Source organism: Stegostoma tigrinum, chromosome 14, assembly GCF_030684315.1.
Source record: "Stegostoma tigrinum isolate sSteTig4 chromosome 14, sSteTig4.hap1, whole genome shotgun sequence".
Taxonomy (NCBI): Eukaryota; Metazoa; Chordata; class Chondrichthyes; order Orectolobiformes; family Stegostomatidae; genus Stegostoma; species Stegostoma tigrinum.
Genome location: NC_081367.1, coordinates 12,935,911 through 12,955,971, shown reverse-complemented (window position 1 = coordinate 12,955,971; position 20,061 = coordinate 12,935,911). Strand labels below are relative to the sequence as shown.

General features: G+C 39.9%; 1 protein-coding gene across 1 annotated transcript in view; it reads right to left on the bottom strand.

The window, feature by feature from the left end:
* Nucleotides 1-20,061, bottom strand: part of LOC125457713 (rho guanine nucleotide exchange factor 4-like) — a 63,708-nt gene that overhangs the window by 27,300 nt on the left and 16,347 nt on the right. The window contains exons 4-5 of the mRNA XM_048542285.2: nucleotides 18,655-18,882; nucleotides 6,538-6,732 (exon numbers count right to left, since the gene is read on the bottom strand). Of these exons, the coding sequence (XP_048398242.2) occupies nucleotides 6,538-6,732; nucleotides 18,655-18,882 (423 nt within the window). The remainder of the gene's footprint in view (nucleotides 1-6,537; nucleotides 6,733-18,654; nucleotides 18,883-20,061) is intronic.

Here is a 20,061-nt window from a genome sequence, read left to right as displayed (position 1 = left end):
AAAGGATTTATTTTCTTCTCATGCCCCATGAACACAAACTCTTGTAGTTTTTTTTTGTGCTACAGATTCAAATCCTTTCAGAAATGTCATCAACTCAAACTGAAAAGAATAGCTGTAACACATGAACAAAAACAAAGTTGCTGGAAAATCTCAGCAGCTCTGGCAGCATCTGTGAAGGAAAAGACAGAGTTAATGTCTCAGGTCTGGTGACCCTTCCTCAGAACTGATGGTGGCTTGGAAAACATCAGTTAATTTGCAGAAAATAGGGAGGTGGGTGGGGTAAGGACCAAACGATAGGATAGAGCCTAAAGAGAAAGAAAGTTGGACAGACAAAGGAGTTGAGAACAATCAGGTTGGGAGGGTGAATAGTTGTTAATGGCCTGGCAGATTAGCTGCAATACATCACCCTCACATTTCCTTGATTCTGCTGGATGCCTTTGAGAGCTTAAGGTGTGATCTACAAAGGCAAGTGTTATGGTCTGGATAATGGTTAATGAGAATAAAGGGCTGAAATTGTTTCATTTTGCCTGAATTTTAATTTAGTTTTGACTCAAACAAAGAGCCTGGAATTGTCCTAACCCATTACATACCCAGTACCCATGTTAATATTGCTTTGGTGTGGAGCTGGACGAACACAGCAGGCCAGACAACGTCAGAGGAACAGGAAAGCTGACATTTCGAGCCTCGGCCCTTCTCCAGAAATGGGGGAGGGGGAAGGGAGCTTAGAAATAAATAGAGAGAAGAGGGTTAGGGCTGGAGAAGGTAGGTGGGGTGGTGACGGGTGAACGCAAGTATTCAGTGGTAGGGATTGTTGGCAGATTAGCTGTAATACAACCCAACGGTCTCAATGTGGACTTTACTAGTTTCAAAATCTCCGCACCCCCGGACTCATCCAATGACCGACCCTGCCTCTCATCCCCTCTTCCTTGACCTGACACAACCTGTCCATCTTCTCTCCCAGCTATCCGCTCCTCCCACCTCACTGACCAATCCCCACCACTGCATACCTGCACTCCCCCATCACAAATTACGCTTTACAATGTCGTGCTACTACTTGTACTATTACAATTACAACCTTTACAAATTACACATTCACATTCCGTTTGCACCGCACTTCTCTTAGCAAAGAAAGGAGGCTACCAGACAAGCCAAACTGAGTTCTGTACTTGTCTGAAGCACCAATAGCTGAGCTGGTGGCAGTGTGAGTCAGATCAATGAGTAAGGCCTGTTTATCAATGTTACTCTGATGTTCTCTCTCCTCCTTAGGATGCTGTGGCTGGTCAGGAGTGTTTCTTGAGTATCTGAAAGCAGGAACTCAGAAGGGAATGGATGAGATGCTGAGTCAGTGGATCATGGTCAAACTATCAGCTGCATGTTCCTCAAACTTGACAGCAGGATAAGAATGAACTGAGAAGGTACGTAAGGTAAGAATACATGTTAGCCTCAATTTTATCATTGCAGTCAATACAATGGGCTCCATTGTAACTGATATCATGATGCTGAGGGCCACCTGCTCTCTCGAGCTCAAGAATGATTTTTTCTATTCACCTGTGGGATGTGGGCATCGCTGGCTAGCCAGCATTTCTTTGCCCTTCCCTATTTGCACCTGAAAAGGTGGTGGTGAGTTGCCTTCTTGACTGGCTGCAGTCCATCTGCTGTGGGTTGACCCGCAATGCCATTAGGGAGGGAATTCCAGGAAATGTCAACGTTCTTTCTTTCCCTCATCCTGCTTCGTTCCTTCCTATTGTATGCCACCTTGTTCTGTATGATACAGTGTCTCTGGGGGTGCATGTTTGGATATTGTGCGTGCCATTTCTGAACAACTTTATGCATGTGTGGGCAGAGAGAAGTGGCAGACAGCACCAGTGGGTGAACGAAAATGCAGTGGAGCATCTGGCTAGTATTCATGAACCTTAAATGTCAGCAAGTGTTGCTGGATGAATATTGGTGTTTCAGTGCATTATGCGCCATGAGAGGCTGGTGCTATGATGAGTAATATGCAGTAAAGATACAGCCCAGGTGAGTTCATTAGATTTCCTGTAATGTTTCTCTAGTGTCCAGGAGTTCACTTGCTGCCAACTCTCCTGAGAGTGATCCTGCAGGGTTCCCTTCCCCTTGAACCCTGGAATCTCTCCTCCTGCCCACTGGTACTATGAATGTCTTCAGCTCTGCAGCTGTCGGTAGGGAACCCTTTGCCTACCTCGATGTTTATGCTGAAAGTTTTTGCATTGCTGCAATATTTTTGTGCAGCTTCTCTTTCAGACTGAGCCTGCCTTTAGGGAGCTGAACAACAGTTCCGCAGACCCCTGTCATATCATGTGTTACTGGAAGGTTGGAGGAGCAAGATAGCACTTCAAGTGCCACGTAGCCAATGCTATGTTCTTGCAAATTAAGTAGGAGCAAGTATGTTCCATGATGCACATTTCAATCTGAATGGACGCAGAAAGATAACAAACTGTGATCCCCACTGTTTCGACCTGGGCAATCAACTTTTGGCTCCCTGAATACAAATTAGGATCTAATAACATCATTAGGATTTCTTGGCATTTCTAGTCTAAGTAATCAACACCACTGCCTTGCTTCATCTAACAACCACAGGCTGTATACATTGGTGAAGACACCCTCAGATAAAGCTTGTGATTAATCATCATAGCTAAATCCTGGGTTAACAGAATGAAATCCTAACAGCGGCTACAAGAACAGGGTCTAGGCTCAGGATTCTGCAGCAATCAATTCATGTCCTAACTCCCCAGTGTGGCATCACCTTTTGGTTGGTAGAATGTTTGTGGCACCCCAGCTTACTGCATTCTGGAATATACTTACTTTTGCTGTCACATGGTATGTCAATATCATCAGTTAATTTCAGGTCCATACTTTGAAAATCTTGATTGATGTCTTAATCGCTAGGGAAAACACATCCCTAGCTTTCACCATGATTATCTGATCATAGGGTATTGCTGTAAGGTTGGTACATTCAAACTTGAATTCCTACAAGTCTAGAGCATGTACCCAACTTCAGATATCATGTCCGTGAATTGTAAAGAATTTCTGTCTAGAAGTTAGCAAATAGTACGTGATGTCCAGCAGCACATCATTTAGTTGCTTGCTTGCTTTTCAAGTCCCTTGTAATCATGCATTTACATTACAACAGTCCTACAGGCCCACTATTCACACTGCACAATTTGCAAGAAGCTGGTTGATGGCAAAGATTACTTCATGCCTCCTTGACTAATTGCTATGCTTTGTCATTTGAACTACCAGATTGATGAATCAACTAAACATACAGCAGACTCCTGGAAATATCAAAGAACAATTCACATCCTTGTTCAGGTTCAGTGGCTTCCTGCATTGCAACCCAAAAAGATCCCTCCACTGACTCAACATTTTCAGAACGTTTATTAAACGTGTGGTACTGAATGAATAGGCATTTCCTCCAGCTATGTATTAGGAAGACCAAAGCAATTGTCTTTGGTATCCACCACAACCTTGGCACTCCAGCTGCCAACTACACCTCTCACGCTGAGGCTGAGCAACCTTGGTATCATATTTGACCCCAAGATGGGCTTCAGACCCCATATTGTTGTGATCCCAGCTACCTGTAAAACTGGCCATGTCTGATCCCAAAATAGCACCTGCCTTGATAGACTATATATTTTATCATGAGAAGAATCCCGACAGTGTGGAAAGTCCACATCTAACCTCAGTGCCTCCCACCCAGGCCCACTCTGCCCATAACCCATCTAAGCTACACATTCTGAACGCTACGGGCAATTTAGTGTGACCAATCCAACTAACCTGCACATCTTTGGACTGTGAGTGGAAATCAGAGCACCTGGAGGAAACCCACGCAGACACGGGGAGAATATGCAAACTCCACACAGACAGTCACCCAAGGGCGGATTTGAACCTGGGTCCCTGGTGCTGTGAGGCAGCAGTGCTAACCTCCTCCTAATCTCCTCAGCGGCGGTTCACTGAACTGAAATTGTAGAATTTGTGTTCCCTGGATGTAACAGACATTAGAAAATCAGTCTGATTCCTTCCAATCTATAATATATCTGCTTAAATATCAAACTGATATGCACATTATTGAAAGCTGCAAGATCACGAGGAATATTCTCCACGTGGAAAGATTTCAAATAATGAGTTTTAATGAGAGTTGAGAAAGGCCTGCATATTATTTATCACTTGGTTCCAGATAGCCATTGCTGCTTAAGGTACTGTTTCCTGTAGTATTCTGTCAGATGACTGCTGTTGTCTGCAATACAGGTTGAAAGTGGATGCTAAACTTTTGTGGAGAAATGCCACTGTGCTGCCCTGAATGTTTACAATTTGCTTAGCACTGTGGTCAATCACTGAACATATCATGAAAACATGAACAGGGAGCAAGAATAGGCAATTCAGCCCCTTAAGCCTGCCTCAAATCGACAATCTCAACCTTGTTAACCTTTCATCCCTTACTTAAGAATAATGTTTCTATCTCTGTCTTTAAAATACTCAAGTTTCTCTTGATAACATCTCTTCAGGATGAGCTCCAAAGTCTCATGATCCTCTGAAAAAATAAACTGCACTATTTCTGTTATAAATGAGTGACCTCTGTTTTTAAACAGTGACCCCTCATTCTAGTTTCTCTTATGAGATGAAACATACATCCACAATGTCAAGACCCTTTAGCATCTTATATGTTTCTTAGCCCACTTACTCATCTTAACTTCAATGGATACAAGCCTAGCTGGTCCAACCTTTCCTCATAAGTCAACCCACTAATTCCAAGTATTAGTTTGGTAAACAGGTTCCAACATGTTTATATCCTGCTTTAAGTAAGGAAGCCACTACTATTCACAATACTTCTGATGTGGTCTCACCAATTCCATGTATAATTGAAGCATAACCTCACTACCTCTCTACTTATATTTATAAGAAGCTTTTAAGAAAAGTATATCAACCTTTATTACATGCAAAAGGAAAACAACATAAATTATTATGCACTAGGAAGCAACTACATAAAATGGACATATTACAAACATCAGAAGCAAAGACTCAACCCTTTTTTTAAAATTCAATCATGGGATGAGGGTGTCACTGGCTAGGCAGCATCTATTGTCCATCCCTAATTGCCCAGAGGGCAGTTCAGAGTCAACCACATGTCTGTGAGCCTGAAGTCACATAGATGACAGACCGGGTAAGGATGGCAGTTTCCTTCCCTAACGGACATTAGTGAACCAGATGGGTTCTTCCAACAATTGACAATGGATTCATAGTCATCATTAGGCTCTTAATTCCAGATATTTATTGAGTTCAAATTCTACCATCTGCCATGGTGGGATTCAAACCTGACCCAGAACATTATCTGGGTCTCTGGATTAACAGTCCAGCAATAATACGAGTAGGCCTTCACCTCCCCTGGTAGGTGGAGTTCAACAAAGTGAAAGGGGTCAAAGTTTTACAGGTAGATCTCCTCAGTGGCGGTTCACTGAACTGAAATTGTAGAATTTGTGTTCCCTGGATGTAACAGACATTAGAAAATCAGTCTGATTCCTTCCAATCTACAATATATCTGCTTAAATATCAAACTGATATGCACATTATTGAAAGCTGCAAGATCACAAGGAATATTCTCCACGTGGAAAGATTTCAAATAATGAGTTTTAATGAGAATTGAGAAAGGCCTGCATATTATTTATCACTTGGTTCCAGATAGCCATTGCTACTTAAGGTACTGTTTCCTGTAGTGTTCTGTCAGATGACTGCTGTTGTCTGCAATACAGGTTGCAAGTGGATGCTCCAGACCATCTAAACTTTTGTGGCGAAATGCCCTTGATCACAGATTTGGGGCCCGAGAGAGTCTAAAATGAGAATGCTGGAATTCAATGTATCCAGGGGAAGTCTTGCCCGATTAGTACTTCCATTGCGTTACTGCCTGAGCTACTAGTAAGTCAGTAATTTCAAGAGGAGTGAGTTCTCAGAGTCCAGTGATCCATGCTGGAGGAGTCAAGAGCGATGGCAGATGGGGGTAGTGAGTAAAGGATTAAGCCTTTGGGACACCACTTCTGTGCCTCAGAGAACAGCAATGTGAGTATGGTGTGTGCTCCCTTTAGGCAGCTCGCTGAACAGGAGATGAGGAACTGGGCATCACTGAAGGTGATTATGTGCTTGGTTAGAGCTTACAGGGGAGTGCATTAATGGGAAGTGGCACTGTCAAACTGCACGATGATGTCTGAGGGTAAATAGAGAACTGCCCAGGCAAAGAGCTTTTCAAATTCAACCAATGCAAGTGGTATTATTGAATTGTCTCGGACATCGAGCAGCCGCCAAAGCAAGTGGTGGATAGACATTGCCGGGCGCCACACAATCCATGAATGCAGGCTATTTCAACTCCAGAACACGATCTAACTGGTGAGTGGAATGCAACAATCTCACACACCACCAACTCCCATCATAAGACCAAAATTCTCCCCACGTCTTTTGGTGGCAGGGGAGGGAAAGTTTGGCAGGAACAAAATTGATGCAATCTCACATATCAAAGAAACTGATCCTTACCTCATAGATGTCCTTTAAGTTCTTGACATAGTCTCGCTCTTTGTTTATAATCTCATTGATGACATTGGTTCTGTGTCTATTTCTTTTTTCCTGGTCTGGAGAAGTAGGAACTTTTGGAGCTGGCACTGGGTGGGACTCACTTTCACTATATTCTCCATAGAAAACATAATCATTCTTTTCTTCATCGTATCCTAACTTTAAGAACAGAGGATAAGACCACTTTAACATATATAAGAAATATAATCCTCTTGAACCAGGTTCCTAATGACATGCACTGAACATTGTTTCTCTCAATGATTTATGATATAAACAAGCTGTTGCACCAGGAAATTTGGCACTTACAGTTTCTGTTATGTATTGTTAGTAAGATTCGCCACTGGATTACCATTTTAATGAAATGAGAAGTACATTGATATATGACTATCAATGGAATATTCAACTATTTTATTCAGATCTACTTTTCCAGTTCCTCAAACAGATCACATTAAGAAATATTCATGGTGTCACATTTACAATTTTTCCTGTCCGCCAAACTTTATCTATTAACAGATGGTTTGATAATAAGATAATAGTTCAGAGACAACGCAGGGGCATTTTACAGATTTGTTTGTACTTTAGGGTGCAACATCAGATGGGAACAAATAACAGAGAATAGTGCAGGCCCTTCGGCCCACCAAGACTGTGCTGACACATGATGCCTTTCTAAACTAAAAACCTCTTAACTCTACATGGCATATCCCTCTATGCCCTGCCTAGAATTAGTTTTAAAATTAGCTTTAGTGTCACATGTACTCAATTGCATGAGTACAGTGAAACGTTTACAAGCTGCCATATATGTTGCCATCTTAAGTACAAATGTGCAGAGTAGAAAAATAAAGAAAGCAAGTTTAGAAGTTAAAGCTTTTTACTATGCTTTTTACTAAAGCATAGAACAGAATCAGTCAACATGCCTCTTAAACACTGCTTTGTATCAATCTCTACCATCTCCTCTGGCAGCACATTCCATGCTCTTACTACAATTTGTGTAAAATACCTGCCTCTCACATCTCCTTTAAACTTGCCCCCTTTTCCAATAAACCTGCTAATTGACACTTCTGCCCTGAGAAAAGAGTCTGACTATCTATTCTATCCATGCCTCTCATAATTTTTTAAGCTTCCATCAAGTTGTACTTCATCCTTTGATGTTCAAGTGAAAACAAGCTATATTTGTCCAATCTCTCCTCTGAATTACTACAACCTTCATCTGGCTTTTAATTCACTTTTCTATCTGTTTTCAAATTATTCATTTGTCACTGGTTCTTACCGCACCTCTGCTAACTTGAGCCCATTCATGGGCTTGCCTCTCTTCTGCCATTTTACACACACATGGGCCTCAATTCCCATTTCTCCTCCCTTCTCTGACTTTACCCTGCACCAGCTGCCCTGCCTGCAAGTCTCACTTAACCCTGGTATTTCTTGATCATACCAATATCCTGCATTAAGTCTTCAATCACATGGACCTCACTACGTTTATAGCTTTGCTTTGTTTACATTGATATTTTTATTTAACAATGGTGCAAATAATTGAAAAAAGAAAATATGAGAATGTGAGGAAAAGGCAGTACAATGGGGCTGTGCAGCTGGCTCTTGCACAAGTTTGGTACCAAGCCGATGACATGAATTGTTTATTTTGGTGTCCCTGTGTTACATGAATAACGCTTGAATGCTTTGCATGATCCTGATTTTGTGAAAATGCTATGTAAGTGTATAGTAAAAGGATTCTAGGGAGATAGCTGTGGAGATTAATATCTCAGCTGAAGGTAGCAGTAATAAAACGGAGAAGGGTAAGACGAGCTGAGTTCAATTCCAGGTGCCTAACTTTAGCACATAAGACCAGGAGTTGCAAATAGAATGAAATAAGCTGCAGTGAGAGAGGTATATGTTGCGGGAATGAAGTAACGGAAGTGAAAGATCACAGAGGTAGTAAAAACTAGAGAAGGGCACTGAAACGCTGCTGGAAGGAGGAAGATGCAAGTTAAATATTACAATCCTTCTTCCTAAAGCATAGAAAAAAAATCTGTCAAGATGCCTCTTAAACATTGCTATGCATCCACCTCTACCACCTCCTCTGGCAGCACATTCCAGGCTCTTACTACCGTTTGTATAAAAAACCTGCCTCTCACATTTCCTTTAAACTTACCCCCAAAATATTAGTGCAAAGAGTGAAGATGGGGCAAGGAAATAGAACTCAGCAAGTATGAAGCCTTCTGGTCTCCATTCTCAAACACTCAAAATTTGTGACAGTTTTTCTCGAAACAAGCCTGAAATTGTTTGAAAACTTCAGCCTTCAAGCAATGATTGACCCCCTTTCAAACTGCCTGTATGCTCCCCTCCTGCCCTTTTATGCTATCATTATCTTCCTACTCCATTGCCCCAAAACAACTGCATATTTGCCAGTTGAAGCGACATACATAGACAAATAGTGCTGGCAGAGAACAATAAGTATGAGAGATTAGAAGGAAGCAGTTTTTTCTCTGTGGATACATCATATGAAAACCTCCATGGGAGATCGATATCCTGCTATATGACAACACATGAACAATACTACAGCTCTCTCTGGATACATAAACTTTACTATTTTGTCTTCTTTTCATTTCTTAAAAAGGGCTTATTCCCAATCCTTACATTAAATATGGTGTTTTGTCAGAGGAATTTATCCTCTGACTTGCTATGTAAGATTCCTGAAAATTGACAAGTACAAATTTCATTAAAAGAGCACTGTTGACATGATTTTTATTTTACCACTGGCAGTACTTACAAATGAATTCAACCTCGCTTTGACAAAGCTTATTGGTCCAGCCATTCTAAGTTGAGGTCAGAATTGATAGAGAAGGCTCCAACTCCACACATTAGGCTTCCAGTTATGCATCAAATTACCAAAATGTTGTTTTGTGTGAACCAGCTTTGGTTGAACTTTGCTTAGTGGCCAGCTTTGACTAAAATTGTGTATTTTATCAGCAAGCCATTCACTCAGGGTTGTAGCTGTACATAAGTTGTGTCATAATTGTATCATACAATGGCTGATAGGTAGGTCACTTCTGTAACTTGAGCTTAAATGTTGACCCATCATAACCTGAAAACATCAGCAACAGTAATTTCTTACACATCCAGTCTCCAGTGATTTCAAAAAAGAATCAAGTTTACCTGTTTGTGTTATGGATTATATTTTGTATTATGATACTATTGTTTTATTTGCTAAAGACTTCATGAAAGATGCTTTTTGCTTGACAGAAAAACGCTACTCAAACTGTTTTTCAAGTTTGGCTGAAGTATCCTAATTAAATATACAATCTTACACAATGTAGATTGGATAGAACTCAAAGCAATGTTCTTATTGTCAAATTCTAATGATGTCACACACACAACTGGTCCTCTGTCATTTCTTCAGTGCATATCTTATGCCAGCATTTGGAATTTGATTAATTGCTGAATCTGAGTTCCGTTGTTACAAACCTTCATATTCAATGAGTAGAAATATAGATCAGTCAGGATCCAATTGAATGATGGAACAGCTGAAAGGATTGATTAGGCCAGTCCTGTTCTTATTTTGTGTAATAAAAAATCTCAGTGAATAAGTTGGTAGATGCATTTTATAACAGTTGTGTAAGGCAATGATTCTGAAAGAGTAAACATTCTCTGGTCAAGACGGTGACAGAGTAAGGCACTCCAGTCGGAGTTCCTCTGCTTACCAGTCTCTTTACCTTATAGCCCTTCTTTTTTCTCTCCTCTTCGCAGTTTTCTCTTTCTTCCCCACCCAACACCTCCAACCCCAGAAGCCTGGGCTTGCAGAGTGAGCAGGCCGAGTCCCATGGAAGACTGGGACAAGTGGGCTGAATCCCATGGAGGACCGGAGCGAGCAAGCCGAATCCAACGGAGGGCTGGAGCGAGTGGGCTGAGTCCCATGGAGGAGCTGAGTGAATGAGTCAGTCCCTGCGGAGGTGCGGAGTGAGTGGATCAAATCCTGCTGAGGACCGGGACAAGCAGGCCGAGTCCCACGGAGGACTGGAGCAAATTGACCAAGTCCATGGATGAGCAGAGTGAGTGGGCTGAGTCCCACAGAGGAGCGGGGCAAATGGGTCAAGTCCTGCGGTAGACCTGAGCAGGTATTGGATGACTCATGCAACATGAGAGAGCACGGATCGAGTCAAGCATGGACAGCATGGCTTTCTGCTCTGAGGCCTGCAGGCATGCCCCATGAGCCCCAGAACACCACGAGCAGTGAGCCCTGGAGCAGGGAATGGACTATGGGCCTGGAGCGGTGCAGGGAAGAAACTCCAAACAACACATGGGAAACAACCCCAGAGCAGCGCGCAGGTAGCGTGTCCTGGTCAGAGGCTGGTGTGAGGAGACAATCCTTACCTTAGAAACCTAAGATGTTGCTGTGAGAAGACAGACATTGTAGATATTTTTCATTGTAATCCTGCAATGGACTATATGTGACAATAAAAGGATATAGTATTGTATTGAAGCTACATTGTGTGCCCACCCCGTCCGATTATGCCACACAGTCCTGGTATGAAGAAGAGATAGTCTCATGTGAGGCCCTGATGGGGACAGATGTATCATTCTGGCTCCTGGTAGCCCTCATAATCATGTCTAACTAGTCAATGTTCTTGTACCCGTTGTTATCATCCAATAAAGCACAACTTATTGTTGAGAGAATTTCTTCTTTACTTTAAAACTCAATCATGATTTATCCTCTACTCCCACTAATTAGATAGCCCTTCAACTTGGTATGGAATGAAATATTAGAGCTCGCACTTTGTCCAAACCTCAAGCCACACTGTATTGCGACATGCTACACGATGATCAGCAGTGGGATTGTTGCTTAGATGCCTAAAAGTAACAATGATGGAAAAAATTAACTTGTAACAGGAGGAAAAAAAAGTGATTTTATCACTTTAAGAATGTTACTGCTTTGAGAAAAGTCAGACAATCCGACTGCAGTTGAAAATGTGTGAATGGGCAAGCAGGAGGCAGGAGCAGGGCGAAAGCAGCTATCAGGAAGAAAATGTTCACCTCAGGGCTGGTAAGAAAAGCAGAAATTACTGGCTAAGGAGAGAGTAAAGGCCAGTTACATTGGAAGCGATGCGCCCCTTATGGAAGAAGGATCTGTGGCAACAATTCAAAAATACATGCACGAACATCGACAGCCTATCGGCAAGAGGAAGAAGCACCAATATAAAGAGCAGAAGAAAATAATGAAAGGGTAGAAGGAAGAGAAATACTTCTCCTTAAAATTGATCATTACTGTCATCATGAGCACTCTTTAAAGGACCCAGTTACACAAATAAAGTGTTAAATTTTAATATATGCTTAGTGTGCAGTATCAGAAAAGTTGTAGAGTACATTTAATGTAAAAAAAGTGCAATTTACAATATTTTGAACACAGAGTCTAATGGAAGAAGAGAATTAGGAGAATATTAAGAGTGTGATAAGATTGGGATTTTCATAGTTTAAACCCTGATTTTGGTGGCACGATTGATTAACAATAAAAAAAATTCTTAAAACAATTGCATGGGTGTGTGCAGAGTGAAAGATAAGTAGACATTCATTTTATCCATGAAGAGACACAAAATCTCCGTCTTAGTTGCAGAAGGTGGGAAACCATGGTGTTAATAGAAAAAAATACAGGAAAATCCTAAGTAAGCAGCATCAAGATACAATATAGTTATAACAACAAACTTAGAAGTTAACACACATCAGCAATGCTATAATACAGAATTTAAAGCTTTATTACAAGAAAATAATACAGCATCATTCTGATGATATTTAAAAGCTTACAAAAACATGCTACAACAATGTTATATCCAGAGCCTAAAAGTTGGAAGGACATTAAGAAGGGAGAATACAAATTGTCTAAATTTAATGTAATGTAACATGCTTTAAAACCATTGCCTGTTGCAAAATCTTGAAATTGCTGTCGAAAATCACCGTAATAGCATTGAGATGCTACAGATTTAAAACAGTTTTAAAATAATAAGAACTAATAATTCCATTTTCAAAGTTTTCTTTAAAAGGCAATTAAAATTTAATTAAGAAATTGACTGAAAAGGATAGAATGCAGGATTGGACATCTTAGAGAAAACAAAGATAAGTTTTAAAGTTGAACAAGTAAATGCATCATAGAATTCAGTAGGTTCTAAAGTAGATGATGTTATCAAGAACCAAAATCTAAAAGAAGGCACATTCTGACAACGAGAGATAATGGGAACTGTAGATGCTGGAGAATCCGAGATAACAAAGTGTGGAGCTGGATGAACACAGCAGGCCAAGCAGCATCTTAAGAACACAAAAGCTTATGTTTCAGGCCTAGACCCTTCAGGCTGAAATGTCAGCTTTTGTGCTCCTAAGATGCTACTTCGCCTGCTGTGTTCATCCAGCTCCACATTCTGACAACAACTGAGAACTAATTTAACTTGGGTGCAAACAAAATTCTTCAAAGACCAAGATTTAACAGAGAGTTCAGAATCCAGAGAAATCAATAGATTGCTTCATTAATGCTATCACTGTATCAGTGAAAAACTGTGAACATTGAAGTTTGATAACAGAATGCATTAGAAGCAAAACTGTTTTTGAAATTATTGATAATATTTTTAACAGATTCATTACAGTTCCGAGAATATTTGTTTTGGAGAAAGCTATTCAACTTCTGTTGGTAACTGAAACCTGGAAAACTCACCTCACAGACAAATCTTGAGAGAAGAATGACATTGGCTCCAGAATGCAGTAAAAACATATTCACTTTATTCGGTATAAACACTCATTAGACACAAGTGACAATGCCAACTCAAAGAGGAGGTCAAATAATTAAGAGTTAGTAAGTGCCATGCAATAAAAAAAAGTGCCTCAGAGACATAAGCAGCACCCGGCTATGGCAAAAGAATGCTATATTTGTAAAACAATTGGTCTCTTCTAGAAGATGTGCCGAAGTAGTATAGTTTCAGAACAGCAAAAGTGGTGTCAGTATGGCAAAGAATACCAAAAGATACCAAAAGCATCTTGAGGGGAAATTAATGATTCATCTGAAGTGGCTCAAAAGATATCTCATTAAATGCTGTACAAAGTGGTCTCCGAGTCACTGCTTGGTCTCACCCATGTAGAGGACGCCACATTGGGTGCAGCGGATACAGTAGACCAAGTTGACGGATGTGCAGGTGAACCCTTGTCTGTTGTGGAAGGCTTGTTTTGTGCCTTGAATGGAGGTGAGGGGGTAGATGTAGGGGCAGGTGTAGGATTTCCTGTGGTTGCAGGGAGTGGTGCTGAGTGTAATGGAGTAAGTGGGGAGTGTGGAGCGGTTGAGAGAGTCACAGAGAGAGCAGATAAGGGTGTGGCGGAAATATGTGTTTGGTTGTGGGGTAGGATTGGAGGTGGCAGAAGTGGCGGAGGATGATACATTGGCTGTGGAGTTTGGGCGGGTGATATGTGAGTGCAAAGGGGATTCTGGCTTTTATCATTTTTGGGGCAGAGACGATGTGAGGCAGAGGTGCAGGAAATACCAAGAGATGTGTTTGAAGGCATTTTCAGTTGGGGGTGGGGGCAAGTTACACTCCTAAAAATAGGAGAACATCTGGGATGTGAGGGAGTGGAATGCCCCATCTTGGGAGCAGATGGGGTGAAGTCAGAGGAATTGGGATTAGGGGATGTATGTTGGCGCCTTGTAGCAAATGGATTTCTGCAATCCTACTGAAACAATGCCTCACTTCGCCTGCTGTTCCACAGCAAGAGAAAATGAAATGTAATTAATTCTTAATGAATCAGCAATCTCCCTTAGACAACAATGGATTATAAAAAACCTGTGAGATGTGGTAAATAACTAGAAATTTGTTCCTGGCACATAAGCATTCTTAGCTACGCTCACTTTCACAGTCAATGGCTCTGTGCAAATCAATCTGTTTGGACATTACTTCAGGTGCAAAATTTTGCTTTATGTTCTGGTCATGTCCCCAGAAGCATCAGGACTGACAGTTGGTGTTCATCCTAAAATCCTCCTTATTAATATTACTTTAAGTTACTTTTTCCATTAGGAAAGGAAGCCCATGCAGAATCTTCAGCAGAAGTGGATTCATTTTTGATAAACATTATAGGCTTAATAAATAGAACTTAACAGCTAGTTAAGTTACATCTAAGACACACAAGAGTACTTGGAAAAAAACATCAGGTTACACTTTAGAATAAATGCATTTTATTGTCACTGAAGCATTCTGATAACAACTTATAGATAACTTGATGCCTACATATCCCTTCCCAAAAACAATGCTTTATATCCTGGTGGGGAGAGCTTATCTCAAGATGTCATTAACACTTTCCAGTATGTCTTCTATAACATCTCCCACACAAACTTATTTATGCTTGTTAATTCTTTTATACAGCTATTTCAAATATATAAAAAAGGTTAACACTCAAGCTTCTGTCTTTATCACTGAGGCCAACTTGATTGAGTTTGAAGTCTTCTGCTTGTGGATGTAACATTTAGGTTCAGTTTGTTTCTACACCTGAACCTTGGCGGATCTTTGATTTTCCATTTCTAACATCCTTTACAGAAGAACGTGTTCTGGATCATCGATAATGTTACATTTGCCTCCCTTGGAAGAATTTTAGTTTCCTCAAATTACTATCACAGAAGATGGCTGTGGTCCTGAAAGGAGTATTCCTCCCATTTTTATGTTGTAACAAGATTTTGTTGCACAAGATCCTTCCATTCTCACAGGTTTCTTTTGAGTAACTTCTTTATTTTGTCAGGTTCAGTCATAGACAATAAAATGTATTATGACATTTTGGTTCTCTAATCGTCTAAAATAGCAGCCTTACACTTTACTATTCACTTTTAATTGTTGCGGGATGCAGGATGTCCAATGATCATATTTTAATGATTTGTCTGATGTTGGAATACAATTGAATTTTTCCTTCAAACCTGTGAAGTCAATAGTATCTCCTGATCTCCTAGTTGTGAAGAGGCGCTCTACCAGGTTAATCTTTAGTGGTGCATATTTTCTCCTAGCTTTCAAAAATATACTTCTGAGAACAATAAAGATTTCTTCTTGATGAGTAAACTTACTTTGATTCATGGTATTTGACTTCTGAGCTGGTTAAAGTTCTTCAACATTCTGAGAATTTTAAGAGTGAAGCTTATGTTTCTGCTCAGAAGTGAGAAGTGTTGGCTTCTGATAATTTACAGCTGTCCCAAGTTGTATTTATCCCTGTATTTCGGGAATACTCTCAGCACTCATTTGATTTTAAGTGGTGTTCTGCCTGCGTCACACAGTTTTTTTTTCGGACTGCTGCGGTTTCATTCCCTTCAGTGAAAGGATTTTCACAAATAATGCAGTAATGTTCTCTTTATGATGGCAGTGTGACGATGCTGTGGCTTTAAGAGATTATTTTCTCCTGGATTTTTTTTTGAAGGATAGTTTTACAACAGAGGTGATGAGTTGGCTAGTGAAGACCTATTATGTAAACAGCTTGTGAGGTCTTGGGTTCTTTTTTAATTTGGAACAATAGAAGCAGCCTGGATGGATATGGCCAGCTCTCATAGACCAGGATTTCTAGTTTTGATTTTAGTTTTTAGGTTTAGTTTTAAACAGTTTCTTGGGAGCCACAACAGGTCAGAAACTGCTGGAGTTTTGAAGAAGTAAAAGTTCATTTGCCTCCTCTGGGTTATAACTAGAAGCTGGGGTTTCTTTCTGCTGCTGTGACACAAGTCTATTTTTGCCAAAGGGTGTGTTTGTGTAATGTTACTATATTGGAACAGTTAATTAGTAATTAGTTACTTTATCTATTGTGCTGTTAGGTTTTCTAATAGAGTTAATTTATTCTAAGTTCTTTCTTTTGTTGCATTTTAACTATAACATTTAGGTATATTGTTTTGCTTAATATTCAGTAGCTTGACCAATTGAATTACATCTGGAACACAACATATTACATTTGTCTTTAAAATAAGAAAAAGTTAGGGTCCAGGATACCTTTCTAAAATATTTGGAAGTGGGTGTCTGGCCTGGTCCAGAACACCAGTTAGTTCAGTTACTTCAAATCTGATGTAATTAATGCCAAAGCTGGGCATTCAATTTTTGTCTATTCTGTTTCTAGGGTCAGCTATGATGATCTTGTCTCTGTTACAGAAGAATGCAGGTTCAATTTCCAGTCTAGAAGTCAAACACAAAAGTTGTGGCTGGCATTCCAAAGTATTAATGATGATGTATTACACTCCTGGAGTTGCTGTTTTTCAAATGACATGTTAAACTGACACCATGCTTATGCTCTCAAGTGTAAAAAAATCTTATGATATCATTTCAAAGAAGAGCAGGATGTCATTCCAAGTCATGGTCCAAATATTTGCCTCTCAATCATAACCATAAAAAGAGATGAAACAACAAAGTTGCTGGAAAAGCTCAGCAGGTCTGGCAGCATCTGTGAAGGTAAAAAACAGTTATCATTTCAGGTCTGGTGACCCTTCCTCAATGGTCACTTGCTGCCAGACTTGCTGAGGTTATCCAGCAACTTTGTTTTTGTCCTGATTTACAGCATCTGCAGTTCTTTCAGGTTTCATAAAATGAGATTATCTGGTCATTTTAACAATGTGATTTCTGGGGTCTGGTGTGTAAAAATTGGTTGCTGTACTTCCTACAACCTAATGATGGCTATACTTCCAAATTAGTTCATTTGTGTGCTGTTCTTTGAAACATTTATAGTCGTGAAAAATGCCATACACATGCTAATCAATTTTTTTTATTAGATCATATTTCCAGGATAGAAAACATATTAAATACTTTCCATATCATAACTACTGCAGTCTTGAAGGCCATAATCATGTTCTCTTTATTTTTCAGAAATCCAGTTTGAAAAAAATCATAATATCTAAAATCCCTTTGTTGCTATAACACTGCAACATCACAGTGACCCAGGACAATGTTTTGCCCATTGCTTTTTTTTAATCAATTCGAGTGAACATGACTTTTTCCTGTGCATCAGAAAATTGTGGGATTGATTTTTGTGATTTTGTCTAAACAGAAGGATTTGGCTGCAGCATCTCACCAATTGATCTTCATGTTTGATTCATACCTAAATGCCAGGCACCAAACAACAGTGATTTTTACCTTACTTATAGGAAGTCCAGTGACTTTGGGAAATTGAGAATTCTGTAGGTGCATAAATGGAAGTGGATCTGCAGAAATATGGTAGAGGGGAAGAATAGAAGGAATGGGCAGGGAAAAGGATGAATTATAGAATCAGCAGCAGAAACATAAGGAATTCAGGCATTGAAAAATGAACTTTTATGCTTAATCACAAATCATTGCTGTACTGACTTGAAGCATAATCTGTCAGCATTATCCTGATAAATAGCATTGTAAATAGCTACTTTCCAACCAGTGTTATAAATGATTTGTGGATGGTGAAAGGAAGCAATGGCAGCAGTATTATTGATGTGAAATGACATTTGGTCCCAAAAGGCATCATAGGACTTTCATTTTACTGCATTCACGGTACTGAAAACCAGCCCCCATCCTAACCACCAATCCCCGCATTTTAGATTACGTTGTAAAGTGTTGGTCTTCTAAATCTGAATTGGTTCAAAAGCCACAAGTGAGCTCATAATAATAGGTCTCCAACTATATCCTGTTACTGCCCCGACAAATACGTTGGTGATGAGAGAAACGTCCAGTCCAATGTATTTAGACCCCATTTCCAGGAAACGAGCAGACACTGCAGCACAGTGCTAGGCAAATGGCACCTCTACATCATTTGTATAATCATTATTGTGGCGTTGCCTAGATATGTGTTCTTCCAAGGATAGCCTCCAAAGTAGCAAGTTCCCCATATTTGCTGAAAAACGTTTCAATCAGCATCATGGTATACAAACAGGCTATCCATTTAATTGTCATATTTGCAATTTGTGCCACTTTGCTCTTTGCATGTTAGCTGCCGATTTTGCCCACATAACAAAGCTGTTACACTTCAAACGTCATTCATTCCACATTTTAGAGCAGCTTGAGGAAATGATAAGATCCCAAATCAATGCAACATCTTGCATTCTGTTTTGTTTTTAAAATATGTTTTCTCCTTAGGACGTTTTTGTGTTACCTGATCATCCTGTGATTCAATACTCACTGCTGGTTCCTTCAAGATGTCTCTATGTGATCCTATTGTTTCATATATATGGTCTTCTTCCCAATTCTGATCTTCAGTCACTGTATCATAGATGTGTTCTTGCATCTGATATTGGCTTCCTGCAACCGTATCATATATGTGCTCTTTATGCCAATCTGGATCTTCAGCAACTGGATCATATACATGTTCTTCAGCATTCAGCTTCAAGAACAAAAGCAAAAAAAGTAATTAAGTATCTGAAATTACTTTAATTCAGCTAGCAAAGTTGTTGTCATTCATGAGATCTTGTTCTACCCTCAAGTGTTCACGTATTTCAGCAGGGGTCACAAGGTAATGATTAGGATGGAACTCTGGTTGACATAACACTTGTCTAAAGCAGCTACACTATTGTTCAAAATGGAATTACGTAAACCTGTATATGCTATTAGGTGAACCAGAACCTGACATACCTAAATTCAAAAATAAAGTTTAAAACCACATAGACACATATAATGATCCACAGTGAAGTGTTTACTAATGAAAATAACTTTCAGTGCATTTAATGTTTCCTTGTCAAATATAATCTTTATAGATGTAGCTATAACATATATAATACAGAACAGAAGAAGGCCATCCATCCCTCCTTGTTTGTGTCTGCCCTTTAGCGCATCTGTTCAATTTTTCACTGTCTGCACTGCTCTTTCCCCATTGCCCTATATATTCCGAACATCTGATATAAACACTGGGGGGCCCAGCACAGACGCTCTCGGGATTCCACTTGCCACATCCTTCCAATGAAATTAAGATCCATTGATACATACTCTGTTTTCTACCAGACAGTCAGCCAATTTTCTATTCATGAACTTTTATTTTCTAAATTAACCCTTGACGTGACAGTTTATTAAATGCCTTCTAGAAATCTGAGTATGGTACATTTACAAACTCTAACCTATCCACAGTGCATGTGACTTTTTCAAAGATATCCATCAAACTGGTTGAATATGATTACCTTTAGTCTAAACCATGCTGATTCTTCCATATCACCTTGTATTTTTCAAAGCACATAACAATAACCTTCTCGTGTCTAGTAGGAACACCTTCCCCATGTCAGATGTCAAGCTAATTGGCTTATAATTTCCTGTTATCTGCACTCCTTCCCTTTTTGAACAGGGATTTATATTATCTACTTTCTGGTCAGATGGAACCTTTCCTGAATTTAGCAAATTTTGGAAAATTAGCACCATGCGACCTCATTGACAACCTCCTTTAATAACCAAGGATGAAGTCCCTCATGACCTAGCGAACTGTCCATCAGTGCTAGATAATAAAATGTGAGGCTGGATGAACACAGCAGGCCAAGCAGCATCTCAGGAGCACAAAAGCTGACGTTTCGGGCCTAGA